The 19,149-nt window shown below is 41.0% G+C and overlaps 1 protein-coding gene across 1 annotated transcript in view; it reads right to left on the minus strand.

Moving 5' to 3' along the window:
• m1ap (meiosis 1 associated protein) overlaps positions 1-19,149 on the minus strand; it is a 66,003-nt gene that overhangs the window by 39,034 nt on the left and 7,820 nt on the right. The window contains exons 3-4 of the mRNA XM_060919557.1: positions 13,628-13,813; positions 11,985-12,174 (exon numbers count right to left, since the gene is read on the minus strand). Coding sequence (XP_060775540.1) covers positions 11,985-12,174; positions 13,628-13,813 — 376 coding nt within the window. The remainder of the gene's footprint in view (positions 1-11,984; positions 12,175-13,627; positions 13,814-19,149) is intronic.

Below are 19,149 nucleotides of genomic sequence, written 5' to 3' on the forward strand. Positions count from 1 at the left end.
AACAAAGTCAGCTTCATTGACGCTATAAACCCCCCACCGACGGAAACCCGAGCGCAAAACTGTTCGACAACCGTAGTCCTAAAGTCAGCAAGTCAACTGCAGTCCTAAAGTCAGCAAGTCAACTGCAGTCCCCAGCCACAAAAGCACCACTGTAAGAGTCCAGAGCATCCTCCAGGTGCGACCCCTAACTGTCCACATGGGGCCACCCTCCACAGGAGCGATGCGATGAGACTCCAACCAGACACAGGCCTCCAGGATGGATCAGGCAGGTCCGAGGAGCAGAAGAGGCCAGTATCTCGATCCCAGGACCGACATGTAACTCAGAGGGACAGATTGGGGGAGGGGGAGAAAACACAGGTTGTTAGGTATGCCCAACGTCACCTGAATAAGTAGGAACAGTATACATATTGCGCCGAGTACAAGCAGGGACTCCGGCAAAACTAACTATGACAGCATAACTAAAAGGGGAGAGCCAGAAGGTAACACAGGCATGAGGGAGCCCCGGGACATAAAGCAGCCAGCCACTACACCGTCAACAAACTCGAGTGAGCAAGCGAGTGGGGACTGACGGCATCCATACATCCCAGTTTACCAAAACACTCTGTCTGAGGACCCTCAGTGCTTAAATATATTATGACATTACAATTAAGCCATCATTAAGGCCTTTAACTCATTAAATGTTCAGACAAATTCAGATTTTTAAGGACTTGCAGTGTCTGTGAAAGAAAAACAGATGTGTAGAAGATTGTTTCGTCTGTACTGATTATGTTACGGGTCAAAAAAATTCATCCTAGTTATTTAGTTATTTTTTTGACCTGGGTTAACATTTGTCAACCTCAGTAAAATTTTGAATTATCTAAGATTCTTAAAAGGGATTTTCCACCACTTATTCTGTCTCTCCTTCTTCCATCCACTTCCTCTCTGTCTACAACTACTGAGTATTTTCTCTTGTCTGTCTGTCAACCTATTCCTATCTACCTAATTAGCATTCTTTAAAAATACTTTTTTTCATACTTAACTGGGATTCGACCTTGAAACCTTCCGATTCTTAACCCAACACTTTAACCACTAAACCAGTGACAATTGCAAGAGTGATCTATATTTTGAATTTATTAATGAGTCCAGTCTTATTACATCATCAAGTAGTTTAAAATACAAAGTTTTCCCAAATCCTAAGCCTAAACATAGTAAGTCTCCCTAATACAAGTAGCAAATTATGAACCGCGTTAAAAATTCTAGCCTAGGTTGAAAAATCCCACCTGACCTACAATTCTGACCTGTAACAATTACAGCGTCCTGTCACTGGATTTGTAGTACGTAACAAGTTACAGCACAGAATGCATTAGAAATAGAATCAACTTGTTACTTAACACTGTTTAGTTTCCTACACAGTGAAATGTAAAAATTCACTGCGAAATATGAAATTTAATGAAATAAAGTTCAGGATGAAACTGTGAAGTGGAACAGATCTGAAATGCAGGGATCTAATTTTCACGAACAATAAGTGTTGAGATAGGGATACACACAAACACACTCTCGGTACACATTAACAGTCTACCCAAACCAAAGCACCAACAGAGACCTATTCACATAGTTGCCAGTTCTCTGACGTCGAGTGATATATTTAGATTTCCCGTACACATTTTATCTTATCCTCTGGCAGCCTGAGTGTCATTAATGTTTTCGCTGATCTGCATTAAAGCATGTTGCCTTGACCACACCATCCCATCACCATGGTGATGCCAAAGGCGGTGAAAGAGAAGAAGAAATAGGGCAAGACCTATGGGCAGGTCTGTCTTGTACCCATAGTAGTAAATCTGCCATTTCAAAAACAATAAAGGCCAGAGTTACTGCTTCTGACAGAGACATGGGAGAGAAATAGATGGAGAAGGTAAAAGTCAGACAGACAGACTTGGGTGGCCTTGTTTTGACTCATCATGCGGAAAACTCATGATGTACTACTGACCCACAGCCAGCTTTTGAAATTCTCAATACGCCAGAGGGAAATGACTAAAGTCCGGCAGTGCCACCTTTACCACAATGAATAAACAAAGCCCAACACAAACAGGCACAAGACAGCAACCATGAGAGTCAGCTCACATCCCTGAACACAAGCCATTGCATAATTTTCTGCTTTTCTGCTGTACCCCGCCTGACCCGACTCAACAAATAAATATCAAGTTGTTCACAACACTGTGCCTGGATCAGTGATGGGCAACAGGCTATGGGATCTGGACTGGATTTATTTAAAAGTATGATTTCCTTTATGCCTCAAGGGTGATACTCATGAGAAGTGCTTGGAATCTATATGCATTAATCATTTCACAGGCACTTTTATATAAAGTGGCTTACAATTAAAAGGATACAATCCAAGGGATTGTAGTGCAGTCGCTTTGTGTCAGTCCTGAGATCCATCCATCCATCCATTATCTGTAACCGCTTATCCTGTACAGGGTCACAGGCAAAAGGCGGGGTACACCCTGGACAAGTCACCAGATCATCACAGGGCTGACACACAGAGACAAACAACCATTCACATTCATGGTCAATTTAGAGTCACCAGTTAGCCTAACCTGCATGTCTTTGGACTGTGGGGGAAACCGGAGCACCCGGAGGAAACCCACGCGGACAACATGCAAACTCCACACAGAAAGGCCCCTGTCGGCCACTGGGCTCGAACCCGGACCTTCTTGCTGTGAGGAGACAGTGCTAACCACTACACCACCCCAGTCCTGAGATACTAATGTAAAATCATGAGATCAGAGACACTACTCACTGAGTCACCACTGATCGTGGGATTGATATTTGACTGTTATATAACAAAATAGCAGCATGAGAGAAGGGTTTGTGCTGCATGTTTGAAATGCAGGTCTTATTTTGATATAATTTAGTCAAGTTTTATATTTTATGGTCATGGATAGTTTTCTTGGACACTTGTACATATTTTAGAGCTTTAAAAATATTCTCATCCCAGCAGGAAAATATAAATTGTCCTTTAACAGGGAATAAATACTGGGCTGAATGTTCAGTTTGAAAAAAATATTAATATTATAATTAGTATTTTAATACTGGTATTGGATGCAGTTATAACCGAACAACCATTCGCGCACACATTTTTTTTTTTTAAAGATATTTTTTGGGCTTTTTTCACCTTTATTGGATAGGACAGTGTAGAGACAGGAAATGAGCAGGAGAGACAGGGAGGGATCGGGAAATGACCTCGGGTCGGAATTGAACCCGGGTCCCCGGATTTATGGTGTGGCGCCTTATCCACCTGAGCCACGATGCCCCCATTCGCACACACATTTACACCTATGGGCAATTTAGAGTAGCCAGCTGCATGTCTTTGGCTTGTGGGAAAAAAACCCAGAGCACCCAAAGGAAACCCATGCAGGCACGGGGAGAAAATGGCCTGGGGACAGCCGTGGGCTGAAGGTTAGAGAAGTAGCCTTGAGCCCAAAGGGTCACTGGTTTGATTCATGGGACTGGCAGGAAAAATGGAAGGGGAGTTGAGTGAATGAACAGCGCTTTCCCCTTTCAGCACCTAACCCCCATCTGCTCCCTGGGTGCTGTAGCATAGCTGCCCACTGCTCTGGGTGGGTGTGTACACGCATGCTCATTGCTCACTTATGTGTTCACTGCTTCCAGAGGTGGACAGTAATGAAGTATGTTTACTTAAGTACACTTTTTGAGTATCTGTATTTTGAGTATTATTTTTTTTGGAAACTTATGACTTTAACTTCACTACATTTGGAAGACAAATATCGTACTTTTTACTCCACTACATTTCTATCAAGGTCCTCGTTACTCGTTACTATGAAGTGGCTTTAAAAGTGGATGTTTTTTTTCTTTTTTCTAAAATGTGATTGGTTTTTTCGCAGGTGGCACTGAGACAGTCTATCAGTAATCACTAGCGTCACGTCACGTCCATAGACTGGATAAAATCAAGATCAATGATTTCTCCGCAGCATTATTTAACATGATCAGTTGATGGCAGAATGGAAGGAGGCGGCTCTTCTGGAGAATGCACACATTCATGGTTATAGCTAGAACCCATGTTTCAGAAAGGATTAAAGATTCGTTTCGTTTTAAATGTTTGCCAAAAATAAACCACATCATGGCCTACAAAAACTCACCATCTGACCTGCGGAAGCATATTGAGGTAGGTCTCATCTCATCATCTGTAGCTGCTTTATCCTGTTCTACAGGGTCGCAGGCAAGCTGGAGCCTATCCCAGCTGACTACGGGTGAAAGGCGGGGTACACCCTGGACAAGTCGCCAGGTCATCACAGGGCTGACACATAGACACAGACAACCATTCACACTCACACCTACGGTCAATTTAGAGTCACCAGTTAACCTAACCTGCATGTCTTTGGGGGAAACCGGAGCACCCGGAGGAAACCCACGCGGACACGGGGAGAACATGCAAACTCCGCACAGAAAGGCCCTCGTCGGCCACGGGGCTCGAACCCGGACCTTCTTGCTGTGAGGCGACAGCGCTAACCACTACACCACCGTGCCGCCCCATATTGAGGTCTGTAAACGTTTTATTCCAAGAGAAAGCTTGCAACAAAGTTGTCTGTGCTTTTAGAGCTAGTGATAACGTTGCAATAACTATGCAGTCTGGTTAGTCAAATGACTTTCTATGGATTTGCCCACCAAGTTGCCATCGCCTTGTCCACAGCTAACGTTAACACATAGCTAGTTAACTTGGACACTGTTAGCATGTAAAAAAACAGTTACGTTAACTTATCTGAAGTCCTTTCAGAAATGTTTTAGCATAATCTTGCCAAATAAACACACTGTAGAAATCTTTCTTTTCTAGTAGCGTTAGCTACCCAATATGATTTCGAGTTTGAAAAGAGTTTGCTAGCATGTCGGGTGGAGTTTCACTGACTAGCTAGCTTAACGTTAAACCACCATGATGGCACAGCATGCGTTCATTTTGTGAATTCACATTTCTGTCTTTGGTAACGGTGTTAGGTTTTGTAAGTGTTGCGGCAATAATACAACGATGTGTTGACAGAAAATGTACTTTTAGTACTTAAGTATTTTTAAAAGCAAGTACTTCACTACTTTAACTTAAGTAAAAATTTGACGGTACAACTTTCACTTGTATCGGAGTAACATTTGACCAGTGGGATCTGTACTTTCACTTCAGTAATGAAGTTGGGTACTTTGTCCACCTCTGACTGCTTCAGATGGGTTAAATGCAGAGGAGGAATTTCACTGTTGAGTGTACATGTGACTAATAAAGGATTCTTCTTCTTCTAACATGCAAACTCCAAGAACCTTCTTGCTGTGAGGCGACAGTGCTAACCACTGCACCAGTGTGCCGCCATGCAGTTCTATAATTATACAAGTTATACAATGTTTTTATTCTGTTTGAATATTTTAAAATACATTTTCAGTTTTTCTTTTTTGTTTTGGTTACTATGGCCCAGCCAGGGTCCTGATACAGTCCGAGACCGAGCTTTAACCTTGGTATTAGAGTGCCGAATGCCAGAAGTTCTCTCTTTGTGCATAAATGAAGCATATGAATTATTAGTACATGCACTCACTGAATATGCATCTAACAGTAATGTCACGATAATGTAGTCACTGAGTGGGCCATTGAATCCTCTTGGTATTGCTTAGGAGTATTGCAATGCAGATTGACTCCAGAATCATGATCAATGCACAGAGTTTAAAGTGCATATTCTGGACCAATTTTGTGTTTTTTTTATCTGAAAGTATGTCCCTTTACACACTCATCCAGAAGGGTAATTTTGCACAAGGCCATCTGTCTACAGCAGAAAAAAATAAAATACCAAAACGCGTCTGGAAAAATCCCAAGGGAGTCTGGAGCCAGATTCGTGACGTCACCTGCGGAAGCGCCAGCAGGCTGCGAGAGCTTTGCACGGTTTCAGTGCACAGCCTGTGTAGACCAAGCGCTCCCATTTCTCTCTCATTGTCCGGTCTTTTGGGAAACGATGAGTACTAATCCCATCAAGATTGGTGTTGCTACACCCTCCTACGATACATCTGTTAACCATTTTAATAATTACGTGACAACGTTGAAGAAATTTGCAGAAAACCACCAGGTCGTTTTCTCATAAACAAACCAGCGCTGACGTAGGATTCAGAGGGAGGCGTCCCGCACGCGACGTCACGAAAATCAATGTTTGCCGGGAAATCCAAACGCCAAGTTTTTTCAGAGGCGGACCAATTCACCTCAAATGGCTTGATTTCAACTGAATTTTTCTGGTATTGCGCAAGGTAAAAAAAATGCAGAATGTTACAGATATTTGACCAAAGTTTAATATAAAATAGGAGAATTGTACTGATCTTGCTCCTGAATTTACCCGTGATATGCACTTTAAAGCTCATGACACTGCATCAAAAGTTCACCAGTAGGGTTTGTACTGCTCCGAGGCTTCGTGGGATAAAAGATGTCGTCTATCGAGTTTAAAACCAAACCTCTGATGAGCCTAAAGATTTAGAGACTGGTGATAAAAATGGCTATAAATGATATAAATCTAAACTTTAGTACAGAATAATCCACACTTTCTGGTTAATCTGTGCTACAGGAATGAATACTGTATCAAAAAGCCTTCTGCACAAATTTTCTATTATTTATAGTGGACACATGCACACACTTTCATATTTCCTTCCTCTTTTACAAAACACCTTCCACAACCCTGATCATGAGGCTGTCATGTTCAAGTCTGTCTGCTGAAAGGAGAAAAACAGGATGTATTTGAAGGAGGGGTTCTGGCTCCCTTTCCAGCAGTCTTACACTGTTAATGGGTCTGGGCTCTGGAGGTCAGCATGAATCTGTGGCTGAGTGTGTGTCTAGCAAAAGTGAATTCAGAATCACAGAACACTTGAGAACACACTCAACTATAATCCCCATCAACGTCTTACAAATTCGTGCACCGTCTGACTCCTTCTTTTGGAACAGTGCCACGTTAAGCAGCTAAACTGACTGGGAGCGATGCAGTCAGAATAATCATGGAGTTGAGACTGAAAGACCATGGCACACCCATCTTTAAAGTAAACCACACTTATGTAACTGTCCTTTTAATAATTTGACATGCTTTATGTTTTTCAACTCGGATTACCTCAGTCTCTGTCTATTTGTCTCACAAGAAATGGACTGAGATTTTGTCATTTACACAACGTTTCACTCTTCTTGCTGATGTTGATAAAAAAGAAATTCTCTGAAGTAAGTAATTTGTCTTTTTTTTTTTTTATCAGTGGTTATGCAATTTGCAGCTTGGCTGACTTTTTAAGGATCAGACATCTCTGAGACCATGAGAGAGATTCACAAATCTGGGATAAGGCATGCACTAATGAACCAAACACTAACCAAATTTCTGACTTGCGTAATGTTCAAGCACTCCTGGGCTTTGTGATGATGAAACACAGCCGTGTTAATGGCGTGCCACACACTACAAGTACTGATCAACTCACTCAGATGCACTTTGTAATTGCACTTGCAAAAGCCAGCTTTAGTCTTTCAGGTTATGAGTCCTTTCAGATTCTTCAAGTATTTTGTATTGTTCTGCCTTCTGCTGCTTTCACTTCTTGTAAGACATACTGAATAAAAGGGTCAGGTAGAAAAATTAAACGTATGCGTGTTGTGTGGTCATATACACACACACATATACAGTGGTGCTTGAAAGTTTGTGAACCCTTTAGAATTGTCTATATTTCTGCATAAATATGACCTAAAACATCATCAGATTTTCACACAAGTCCTAAAAGTAGATAAAGAGAACCCAGTTAAACAAATGAGACAAAAATATTATACTTGGCCATTTATTTATTAAGGAAAATGATCCAATAGTACATATCTGAGTGGCAAAAGTATGTGAACCTTTGCTTTCAGTATCTGGTGTGACCCCCTTGTGCAGCAATAACTGCAACTAAACGTTTGCAGTAACTGTTGATCAGTCCTGCACACCGGCTTGGAGGAATTTTAGCCCATTCCTCCGTACAGAACAGCTTCAACTCTGGGATGTTGGTGGGTTTCCTCACATGAACTGCTCACTTCAGGTCCTTCCACAGCATTTCGATTGGATTAAGGTCAGGACTTTGACTTGGCCATTCCAAAACATTAACTTTATTCTTCTTTAACCATTCTTTGGTAGAACGACTTGTGTGCTTAGGGTCATTGTCTTGCTGCATGACCCACCTTCTCTTGAGATTCAGTTCATGGACAGATGTCTTGACATCTTCCTTTAGAATTCGCTGGTATAATTCAGAATTCATTGTTCCATCAATGATGGCAAGCCGTCCTGGCCCAGATGCAGCAAAACAGGCCCAAACCATGATACTACCACCACCATGTTTCACAGATGGGATAAGGTTCTTATGCTGGAATGCAGTGTTTTCCTTTCTCCAAACATAACGCTTCTCATTTAAACCAAAAAGTTCTATTTTGGTCTCATCCGTCCACAAAACATTTTTCCAATAGCCTTCTGGCTTGTCCACGTGATCTTTAGCAAACTGCAGATGAGCAGCAATGTTCTTTTTGGAGAGCAGTGGCTTTCTCCTTGCAACCCTGCCATGCACACCATTGTTGTTCAGTGTTCTCCTGATGGTGGACTCATGAACATTAACATTAGCCAATGTGAGAGAGGGCTTCAGTTGCTTAGAAGTTACCCTGGGGTCCTTTGTGACCTCGCCGACTATTACACGCCTTGTTCTTGGAGTGATCTTTATTGGTCGACCACTCCTGGGGAGGGTAACAATGGTCTTGAATTTCCTCCATTTGTACACAATCTGTCTGACTGTGGATTGGTGGAGTCCAAACTCTTTAGAGATGGTTTTGTAACCTTTTCCAGCCTGATGAGCATCAACAACACTTTTTCTGAGGTCCTCACAAATCTCCTTTGTTCGTGCCATGATACACTTCCACAAACATGTGCTGTGAAGATCAGACTTTGATAGATCCCTGTTCTTTAAATAAAACAGGGTGCCCACTCACACCTGATTGTCATCCCATTGATTGAAAACACCTGACTCTAATTTCACCTTCAAATTAACTGCTAATCCTAGACGTTCACATACTTTTGCCACTCACAGATATGTAATATTGGATAATTTTCCTCAATAAATAAATGACCAAGTATAATATTTTTGTCTCCTTTGTGTAACTGGGTTCTCTTTATCTACTTTTAGGAATTGTGTGAAAATCTGATGATGTTTTAGGTCGTATTTATGCAGAAATATAGAAATTTCTCAAGGGTTCACAAACTTTCAAGCACCACTGTACATACATACACACACACACACACACACACACACACATATAATGGGTCTGTCTCAGAAACTGGGTACTGTGGGGGTCCCCCACTAAATATACTCACAGTCAATAAACTATACGGTTTTGAATGGTGATGTTGGTTTTAATTTGAAATAAAATGATGAAAGAAATAATACAGATGTGAAGACTCTATTCAGAATTTGGCAAAAATTCTGCAAATTTGTGGAAAAATGGCGGCTTGATCTGGGACATGATAAATGGTCGACTACATCACATTCCCTTAAAAAGGTTGTAGTCCACTGAAAAGTCTACAGTTATCACTAATTGTATTTTAACTTGTAACTTTATACACCTAAGGATTGGTGCGCTCACAGAATAATCATAACCGTAATAAAACATCATGCAAAATATTTGATCGCCGTCGTAACTCCATTTTCCGCAAACCCAAAACCAATACGATCGTGGGTTTTGATCTAAACGGAAAGCCTCAGGGTCAAGGTCATTACCTCACCAAAAGTAGTAACTTAAAATCACTACGCCATATAAAAATGTAGTTATAAATCTGCGATTTTGTTTTTTAAAACGAAAGCTGAAAGTTAGGTATAGAATATGTTTCTTACAGAATGTGTTACGATGGTAGCTGGTCTTGTATGAATTTCTGAGCTATAAAATGAGTTGTGGTCTATTTTTTACCGTAGCGTGTTATTTGTGTGCGGGGAAGGACACACATTAACAATTTGCATGTGTAGAATGGAATTTTCCACTCCAACAGTTAGAAGTTGATCGTGCTTCCATTTGCGGGCTCTCTGTTACGCGGGTGATCTGTTCGGACGTTATCACTGAAAAGGCGAGTTTTGACAGTTTTATTTTGTTTTAGTCTTGCAGTATAAGGCAATAGAATGTTTCTTTTTCATCTTACTTTCATATTTCGTAGTGTTTGCGTGTTTTTGGCCAATATTTTGCAACCATGGTCAATTTAGATTGAACTCTTGATAGAATCTACGACCAGTCATGTTGCCCCGCCCCCGTCTCGCACTCAGTCCGGTGCGGTAGTGATGTCCCGTTGCTCGCGTGCCGCAGCAGAGACCCGCGCAACCTTCAGCCGGTACAGTCGCTGTTCTTTTACCAGCGCCGTTATTCTCATCTTTCCGGTGTGTTCTTGATTTTTCCATTGTGTCCTATTTCGCCATATCAAATACCCAAAATGTATCATATTATTCATATTTAAGTGAATAATCAATTCAGTCATCATAACTTGGCATTTTTAACCCAAGCAATCAAAAAGAGGAAATTTATTCAATATTTTCACTCATCTGTGAAGGAGGGGCTTTAATTCTTCATGATGTAGTTATTTTATATGAAAATCAATTTTACAAAAGCATTTGAATTGTAATCAAAAAAATGTTCCACAGTGGAGGCCAGATAAAGCAAGATGCTATCTTTATTCTTATTAAACATGACAAAAGAAACATCGAGTGTTAGGTAAATGCAAACAACAAAAAAAAAGTAAAATTAGAAAATGTATTTTTTGACCATAATGTCCCAAATGAGAGACCAGTTTCTGAGACAGACCCATATTATATATATATGCACACACACACACCCTTTTTTTTTTTTTTTAATTCAATGCTATGGTAAATCTTAATTGGAAGCATGTAGTAAACATGTACAGAGGGATTAGACTTCTGTTTAGAAGTGATTAGAAGTTCACCTAATTCTGTTTTGGGTTGTGAATAAAAAACGAAAAGAAAAAAAAGAATTAAAAGGGATCTGTAAAAATGTAATACACTGATTAGGTTAATTGCTGCTTGAATTCCACGAAATTGAGTTATATATGAGCTGAGAGCGCCGAGTGGGCTATAAGCCATGTATGATATTGAGTGGAATAACTTTTATTCCATCCAAATTCACTGGATTTTGAGCAACAGAGCTTTTTTTTTGCAAATTTGATAAAAACTTTATACAAAATGTCTGACAAAATCATTTCCGCTTAGAATGTAAACAAACCAGTGAAATGACAGGAGCAATTTGTGAAAAATGCTATAATACTTGAAAAAAAAAAAAAAAGATACGTTCTTACCATCAAATACTCATCTCATTTCATTATCTGTAGCCGCTTTATCCTGTTCTACAGGGTCGCGGGCAAGCTGGAGCCTATCCCAGCTGACTACGGGCAAAAGGCGGGGTACACCCTGGACAAGTCGCCAGGTCATCACAGGACTGACACATAGACACAGACAACCATTCACACTCACATTCACACCTACGGTCAATTTAGAGTCACCAGTTAACCTAACCTGCATGTCTTTGGACTGTGGGGGAAACCGGAGCACCCGGAGGAAACCCACGCGGACACGGGGAGAACATGCAAACTCCGCACAGAAAGGCCCTCGCCGGCCACGGGGCTCGAACCCGGACCTTCTTGCTGTGAGGCAACAGCGCTAACCACTACACCACCATGCCGCCCTGGTTCAGCAACATGCGCCGCCATTTTGTTTTCCTCTACTGATAGCCTAATAGAGTAGCCAATCAGAACGTGCGATTGCTCATATCCAGTGAATGTGGATAAAATAATATACTGTATACAAAGCACACAATGTGTACAATATACCAGAAGTCAATTTTGACTAAATAATAATTCCTTAATATTGAAAGGCTTTGTTGAAAGGCTTTACTAAAAATGCCCAACGCTTGTAAACTGACAGTGCTAAAGTGAACAGATGCTGACCGCCTGGCTGCTCCGTGCCCTCTGTAGAGCAGGACTCTGGGCTCCAGGCTGGCTCTCTGTCTGTAAGGTTCTGTTCCACGGCGATATGGATGACCAACAGCTGTCGCAGACTGACCAGGTCGGAGTCCTTCAGGCCCTGTTCCAGCTGTCTGACTACAGCCCGGCCCGGCTCACTGCTCAGTACTGTCACCTTCAAACACACAATTCTGATTATAACCTCATCAAGGAATAATAAACCATTATTTGGAAATCTGTTTTTGGTATCAAAAGATCAAGATCTGTAGAATAACAAAAAAAAAAAACCTCATCTCATTATCTGTAGCCGCTTTATCCTTCTACAGGGTCGCAGGCAAGCTGGAGCCTATCCCAGCTGACTACGGGCGAAAGGCGGGGTACACCCTGGACAAGTCGCCAGGTCATCACAGGGCTGACACACAGACACACAACCATTCACACTCACATTCACACCTACGCTCAATTTAGAGTCACCAGTTAACCTAACCTGCATGTCTTTGGACTGTGGGGGAAACCGGAGCAAACCCACACGGAGAACATGCAAACTCCGCACAGAAAGGCCCTCGCCGGCCACGGGGCTCGAACCCGGACCTTCTTGCTGTGGGGCGACAGCGCTAACCACTACACCACCGTGCCACCCCAATTTTATTATTATTATTAACTAAAATTACATTAGTCATTATTAACAGTTACCAAAATTATTGCAGTTATTATTCAGTTACTATAAGCTAAGATTTTTTTGGACCAATGATCGTAAAGGTCGCCGGAGATTTTTATTTTTTAACTCCTGAAGGGTTTCTGACCACAGATTTGAGAACCACCAATCCAAAATGTTGATCATTTGCTTTATATGGGTTCTGAAACGGTTTTTATAAAAGCTATAAAATAGCAAAAGAAACATTTGTAGCCGGGGTTATCTTATGAATAATGACATATTTTGCAGATACTTTCATACAGTTTCTGTATAATCTGTTCATTTAGGGTAAAAAGCGCATTGGTCCTAGACTGATGAGAGCACAAGAAGGTCCTCAACTCTGCCTCATGTCCAACCCTGTTATACAGAGCACGCAGCTGGAGTAGCCTACAAAACCCTCTAACAGAGAAGCATCTCTGTTTGGATTGCAAGTCATTCTTATTCTATTACAGCTGTCTAAAATAATTGACGCATCAAGCACAAATGTAATATTAAATCCCATTAAGGTCAAAATAAATATCAGAACAATCTGATTAAAGCACTTGTCCTCTGCTTTGCTTCCTGCATGGAAAACATTTAAGTGTGGCCTGTGGAGTGCAGAGAGGAAACAGCAGGCCATGTGGTTTGTGTCAGAATGCTGATGGCTTCATTAAGGATTGATAACAGGGGTTAAATCAGTGCCACATTCCATCAGCAGGGGATTTAAATATGAATGCGGGTGCCCTGAAAAAGTGAGTGGGATTATCTTCATGGAGCTCGATGGGTGGTTCCCACTGATGAGGACACTGAAAGCACTTTAGACATGAGGCGAAGGCTCCGGTCTCCAACTGAAATATTCATTTGGTTCGAGCGAGGCTGGAGAAACTGGAACATGCAAAAATCATAAAAATGCTTACCAATCCATCGACACTGAAGAAATGTGCCATGTTCTTACCTCTACAGAGCCACTGTGGAGCTTGTTCCCCAGATTTGCATGGTGGGTGTAGTGTTTGTACTGCTGCAGGCTGTCCAGCACTGCCTGTTTAAGGAGCTCGACCTGTGGCCGTGTACAGCCCTCCGTAGGCAGACAGCGCAGCTCCTCCACACATGAATGCAAACGCACAAGATTCCCCTTCACCTGCTGCCAGGGTACAGAATGGAGAAACCAAAACGGGGGGACATGATGACATGTGCCAAAATATTGTAGCATGATATTTCATGAGACATGAATATTCGGGTTTGTTAATGTCAGAAAAACACTCGTGTGGCATGAAAGCCATGAAGAATGGCATCAATAAGATTTTCAAAAATCCTTTAATTAACGTGGGGGCTGTAGGAAAAATGAACAAAATGTAATTTAATGTCCAGATTTAAAGGAACAGTCCACCGTACTTCCATAATGAAATATGCTCTTATCTGAATTGAGACGAGCTGCTCCGTACCTCTCCGAGCTTTGTGCGACCTCCCAGTCAGTCAGACGCAGTCAGACGCGCTGTCACTCCTGTTAGCAATGTGGCTAGGCTCAGTATGGCCAACGGTATTTTTTGGGGCTGTAGTTAGATGCGACCAAACTCTTCCGCGTTTTTCCTGTTTACATAGGTTTATATGACCAGTGACATGAAACAAGTTCAGTTACACAAATTGAAACGTAGCGATTTTCTATGCTATGGAAAGTCCGCACTATAATGACAGGCGTACTAACACCTTCTGCACACTTCAGCAGCACATTGATATTTGTACGCCTGTCATTATAGTGCGGACTTTCCATAGCATAGAAAATCGCTACGTTTCAATTTGTGTAACTGAACTTGTTTCCTGTCACTGGTCATATAAACCTATGTAAACAGGAAAAACACAGAAGAGTTTGGTCGCATCTAACTACAGCCCCAAAAAATACCGTTGGCTATACTGAGCCTAGCTACATTGCTAACAGGAGTGACAGTGCGTCTGACTGACTGGGAGGTCGCGCAAAGCTCGGAGAGGTACGGAGCAGCTCGTCTCAATTCAGATAAGAGCATATTTCATTATGGAAGTATGGTGGACTGTTCCTTTAAGCTCGTAAGATTTCTGTTCACAGGTAACAATAAAATTGGTCAGTATTATAAAAGAGTACAGATGATACCCACAATGCTTAGAATTACTTTTAGTGATGCAATTATGAGATGAGGGGGAAAAAAAAAAAAAAACCATGACAGGGACATGTTGTTATGTGAAAATAATCAATGCTGCAGTGATGTAATACCACTCACAAAATTTAATTACCACCACAAGTGCTTATTTTCCATTAGTATAAATACGGAGGCGATTACAGGAAATCGCAAATGCTGATTGGTCGAGAGATTCGGACTGTTTCTCGATAATCACCTCCAGAGGTGGACAGTAATGAAGTACATTTACTTGAGTACTGTAGTTAAGTACACTTTTTGAGTATCTGTACTTTTTTTTTTTTAAACTTATGACTTTAACTTCACTACGTTTGAAAGACAAATATCGTACTTTTTACTCCACTACATTTCTATCAAGGTCCTCGTTACTCGTTACTATGAAGCAGCTTTGAAAGTGGATGTTTTTTTCTTTTCTTTTCTAAAATGTGATTGGTTTTTTAGCAGGTGGCACTGAGACAGTCTATCAGTAATCACTAGGGTCACGTCACGTCCATAGACTGTATAAAATCAATTCAATGATTTCTCCGCAGCATTATTTGAACACGATCAGTTGACGGCAGAATGGAAGGAGGCGGTTCTTCTGGAGAACGCACGCACCCATGGCTTTACCTAGAACCCATGTTTCAGTTTTCTGAAAGGATTAAAGATTCATTTCGTTTTAAATGTTTGCTTTGTTTCCTTAAAACGAACCACATCACGGCCTACAAAAACTCGCCGTCCGACCTGCGGAAGCATATTGAGGTCTGTAAACATTTTATTCCAAGAGAAAGCTTGCGATAAAAGTTGTCTGTGCGTTTAGAGCTAGCGATAACGTTGCAATAGCAATGCAGTCTGGTTAGTCAAATGACTTTCTATGGATTTGCCCGCCAAGTTGCCGTCGCCTTTTCCATGGCTGATGTTTACACATAGCTCGTTAACTTGGACACTGTTAGTTAGCATGTAAAAACGAAGCTACGCTAACATGAATAACGTTAACTTATCTGAAGACCTTTCAGAAATATGTTTTAGCATAATCTTGCCAAATAAACAGAATGTAGAAATCTCTTTTCTCGTGACATAAGCTACCCAATATGATTTCAAGTTTGAAAAGAGTTTGCTAGCATGTCGGGTGGAGTTTCACTGACTAGCTAGCTTAACGTTAAACCACCATGATGGCACAGCATGTGTTCATTTTGTGAATTCACAAAATAATCCAGTCGGTTGCTTCAGAGGCGTTAGGTTTTGTAAGCGTTGTGGCAATAATACAACGATGCGTTGACAGAAAATGTACTTTTAGTACTTAAGTATTTTTAAAAGCAAGTACTTCACTACTTTAATTTAAGTAAAAAAATTGACGGTACAACAGTAATGAAGTTGGGTACTTTGTCCACCTCTGATCACGTTGAGTGACTCAGCAAAATGGCTGCCAATCGCTTTGTCACCGTAAGTGAGGAAAAATTACAAAGTATTAAAGAAAATGCTGTTCCTTAAAGCACTAAAGATGCGCCAAAGTTTGGTTTAAAACTATTCAAAGGTAAGGTGGAAATGTGATTTATTTTACTGATTTCAAAACAAAGTATTTTATCTGAATCGGCATAGATACACAAGTCTGCGCACATTACATTTGCATGCTGCTTTTGAAGTTTGCAATACATTATTTTTAATGCGATTTTTAAAAAATAATCACCTGTGTATTTATACTAAAACAATTATCCACGTCAGGCTCAGTGAATATCGGTGAATAATAACCGAGATGAAGTTGAGGTTATTATTCCCTGATATTCACCTTGCCTTCAGCAAATAACTGTTAAATAACAGCATTTTTTTTCGCGGTCCGGTTTCCATCAAATCCTGCACTCTGATTGGCTGGCGAGCGGGTCCGTATCCTACGTTACGGACCCTGGTTACGGACCCCTGGCGACTCGCTCGTTCACAACAACAAACAGTAGCATTTTTTGTCAACATTTATCTTTTTTTTTATAAGATTTATCAAAAATCTTATAAATTTTTGCCAGCATTTCTCAGGAGAATTGCATTAATTTTACAGCATGGATAGCGATAACGACAGTGCTCACAGCGAAAGCGAGTTTTACTACCCTGAGGAAGAAGAAATAAAAGAAAACATTTCAGGAGAAAGCTAAAAACCTCTAACTGTTGCTAACGCCGAGCAAAAACATGGCTGAATCCTGAATGACTCCTATTTGTATAAATAGGGGACGACATAGGCAGCAAAATGTAGCTTTTTTCCCCGCCATGGAAGAGCACTTGTATACCGAGGAGGAAGCCATTTGCATTACAGCCGTGAATGAGGATTCAAAATGGCGGCTCGGCTCGGTTTTCCCTTTCGGGCGCTCTCGTTTTCTGTTAGAATTTGGTAAAGAAAAAAAAATATATATATATTATTTACCAGCTTAAGGTCGGTCCGTATGGTGAAATACCGTGACCTCGGCCTTGAATACTGACCTCGGCCTAGAGGGCCTCGCTCAGTACTTTCAAGACCTCGGTCACGGTATTTCACCATACGGACCTCCCAGCTGGGAAATAACATATCCCTCAAAGTGTTTTATTCCTCTTACACCACAGGAAAGTGACAATAATTGCTACGCTTTTGATCAGGGGCGGCTCGTATCAATGGGCTAGCAGGGGAAAGCTCTGCCCACCTTTCAAAGGTTAAAAAAATTCAATATTAGGTTTCATTTTTGGCATGTACATCATCTTATCTGCAGTTAAACATTTTAAAGAGGACTCTGATTTTTTTGAAACTGAGTGTAACAGCACTACTAGCGGTCATACAAAAACGCACACAGAATGATAATGAGGTGAGACTGTGCAACTTTAAGGAGCACATGGCTATAGGTTCATGCAGTCTATCAAAAACAGTCATGTCACGTGACTGCACAGCATAACACGCCCCCGTAGTTTTGAACTCGAATGGGTTAATGTATCGTATGCATGTAGGCGTGTTACGGACTCAGTCACAGGTGCAATAAAGGTGAATGAAGTAGATAATTTACTCCATGGTTATTTTTCCATTAAAATGTTTGGAAAAGAAACTGATAGTTGATAGACTGAGCACACACAGTTTAATCAAAGTATAAATTACACAAAAGGACAGATGACAAAACCATAAGTTTAGTGTTTTTTTTGGTTTGAACAAAAGGGTTACAACTTTACTGTGTACCGTGTTTGTTTTTCAGACGAAATGCAGTTCAGATTCAAATGCCAAAAGTTATATAAACCTTTCAATTATATATTTGTACTTATTCACTGAAATGTCTGTGAAATAGGCTGTTATGGCATTTATATACAATCCTTCCCTCATCAGCGCTTTCTTTAATCTCTCTTGAACTTCAAAAGGAAAATGAAATAGAGCTGGTCATGTAACAGAGATACCAGAAACAGCAAAACCCTCCGTCCCGAGGCATCTCCCTTTACTGTCTGATACAAAGTGCTGACACTGGAGATTGTGCACAAATATTAAGTTCCCCTTACAGAAAGCTTTATCATATCAATGATTAAACATTTTTTCTTTGTTAAATACCAATCAGTTTATTAGTAAAGTGGATAGAAGTCCCTGTTAATGAGTTGTTACTATAGAAACGATAACATTAAAATGTATTTCAATTACAACCACACGACTGCCTAAGCTATGCTGTTATAGAAAATTAATCAACACCTTCTAACCACTCAGATTCAAGTTTTTAACAGTTATATGGTATAAACTAGGCGGCACGGTGGTGTAGTGGTTAGCGCTGCCGCCTCATGGCAAGAAGGTCCAGGTTCGAGCCCCGTGGCCGGCGAGGGCCTTTCTGTGCGGAGTTTGCATGTTCTCCCCGTGTCCGCGTGGGTTTCCTCCGGGTGCTCCGGTTTCCCCCACAGTCCAAAGACATGCAGGTTAGGTTAACTGGTGACTCTAAATTGACCGTAGGTGTGAATGTGAGTGTGAATGGTTGTCTGTGTCTATGTGTCAGCCCTGTGATGACCTGGCGACTTGTCCAGGGTGTACCCCGCCTTTCGCCCGTAGTCAGCTGGGATAGGCTCCAGCTTGCCTGTGACCCTGTAGAACAGGATAAAGCGGCTACAGATAATGGATGGATGGATGCTACAAACCATCGTATTACCCACCCCTGGGTTTAGATAAAACGGTTAAACTTTGTGGTTTGCAGAGATTCCTACCCCAAATTTTGAATTTCAGTATTTTGGAATGACTTTCAGTAACATTAATTTATGCGCATTTCCATTATAAAGAGGTGTATATACCAATATGTTTAACATTTAAATTATTAAAAAGAACTGTTTTGTGTGAATTGAATAAACAAATCACGAGCAGCCA

Source organism: Neoarius graeffei, chromosome 1, assembly GCF_027579695.1.
Source record: "Neoarius graeffei isolate fNeoGra1 chromosome 1, fNeoGra1.pri, whole genome shotgun sequence".
Classification (NCBI taxonomy): domain Eukaryota; kingdom Metazoa; phylum Chordata; class Actinopteri; order Siluriformes; family Ariidae; genus Neoarius; species Neoarius graeffei.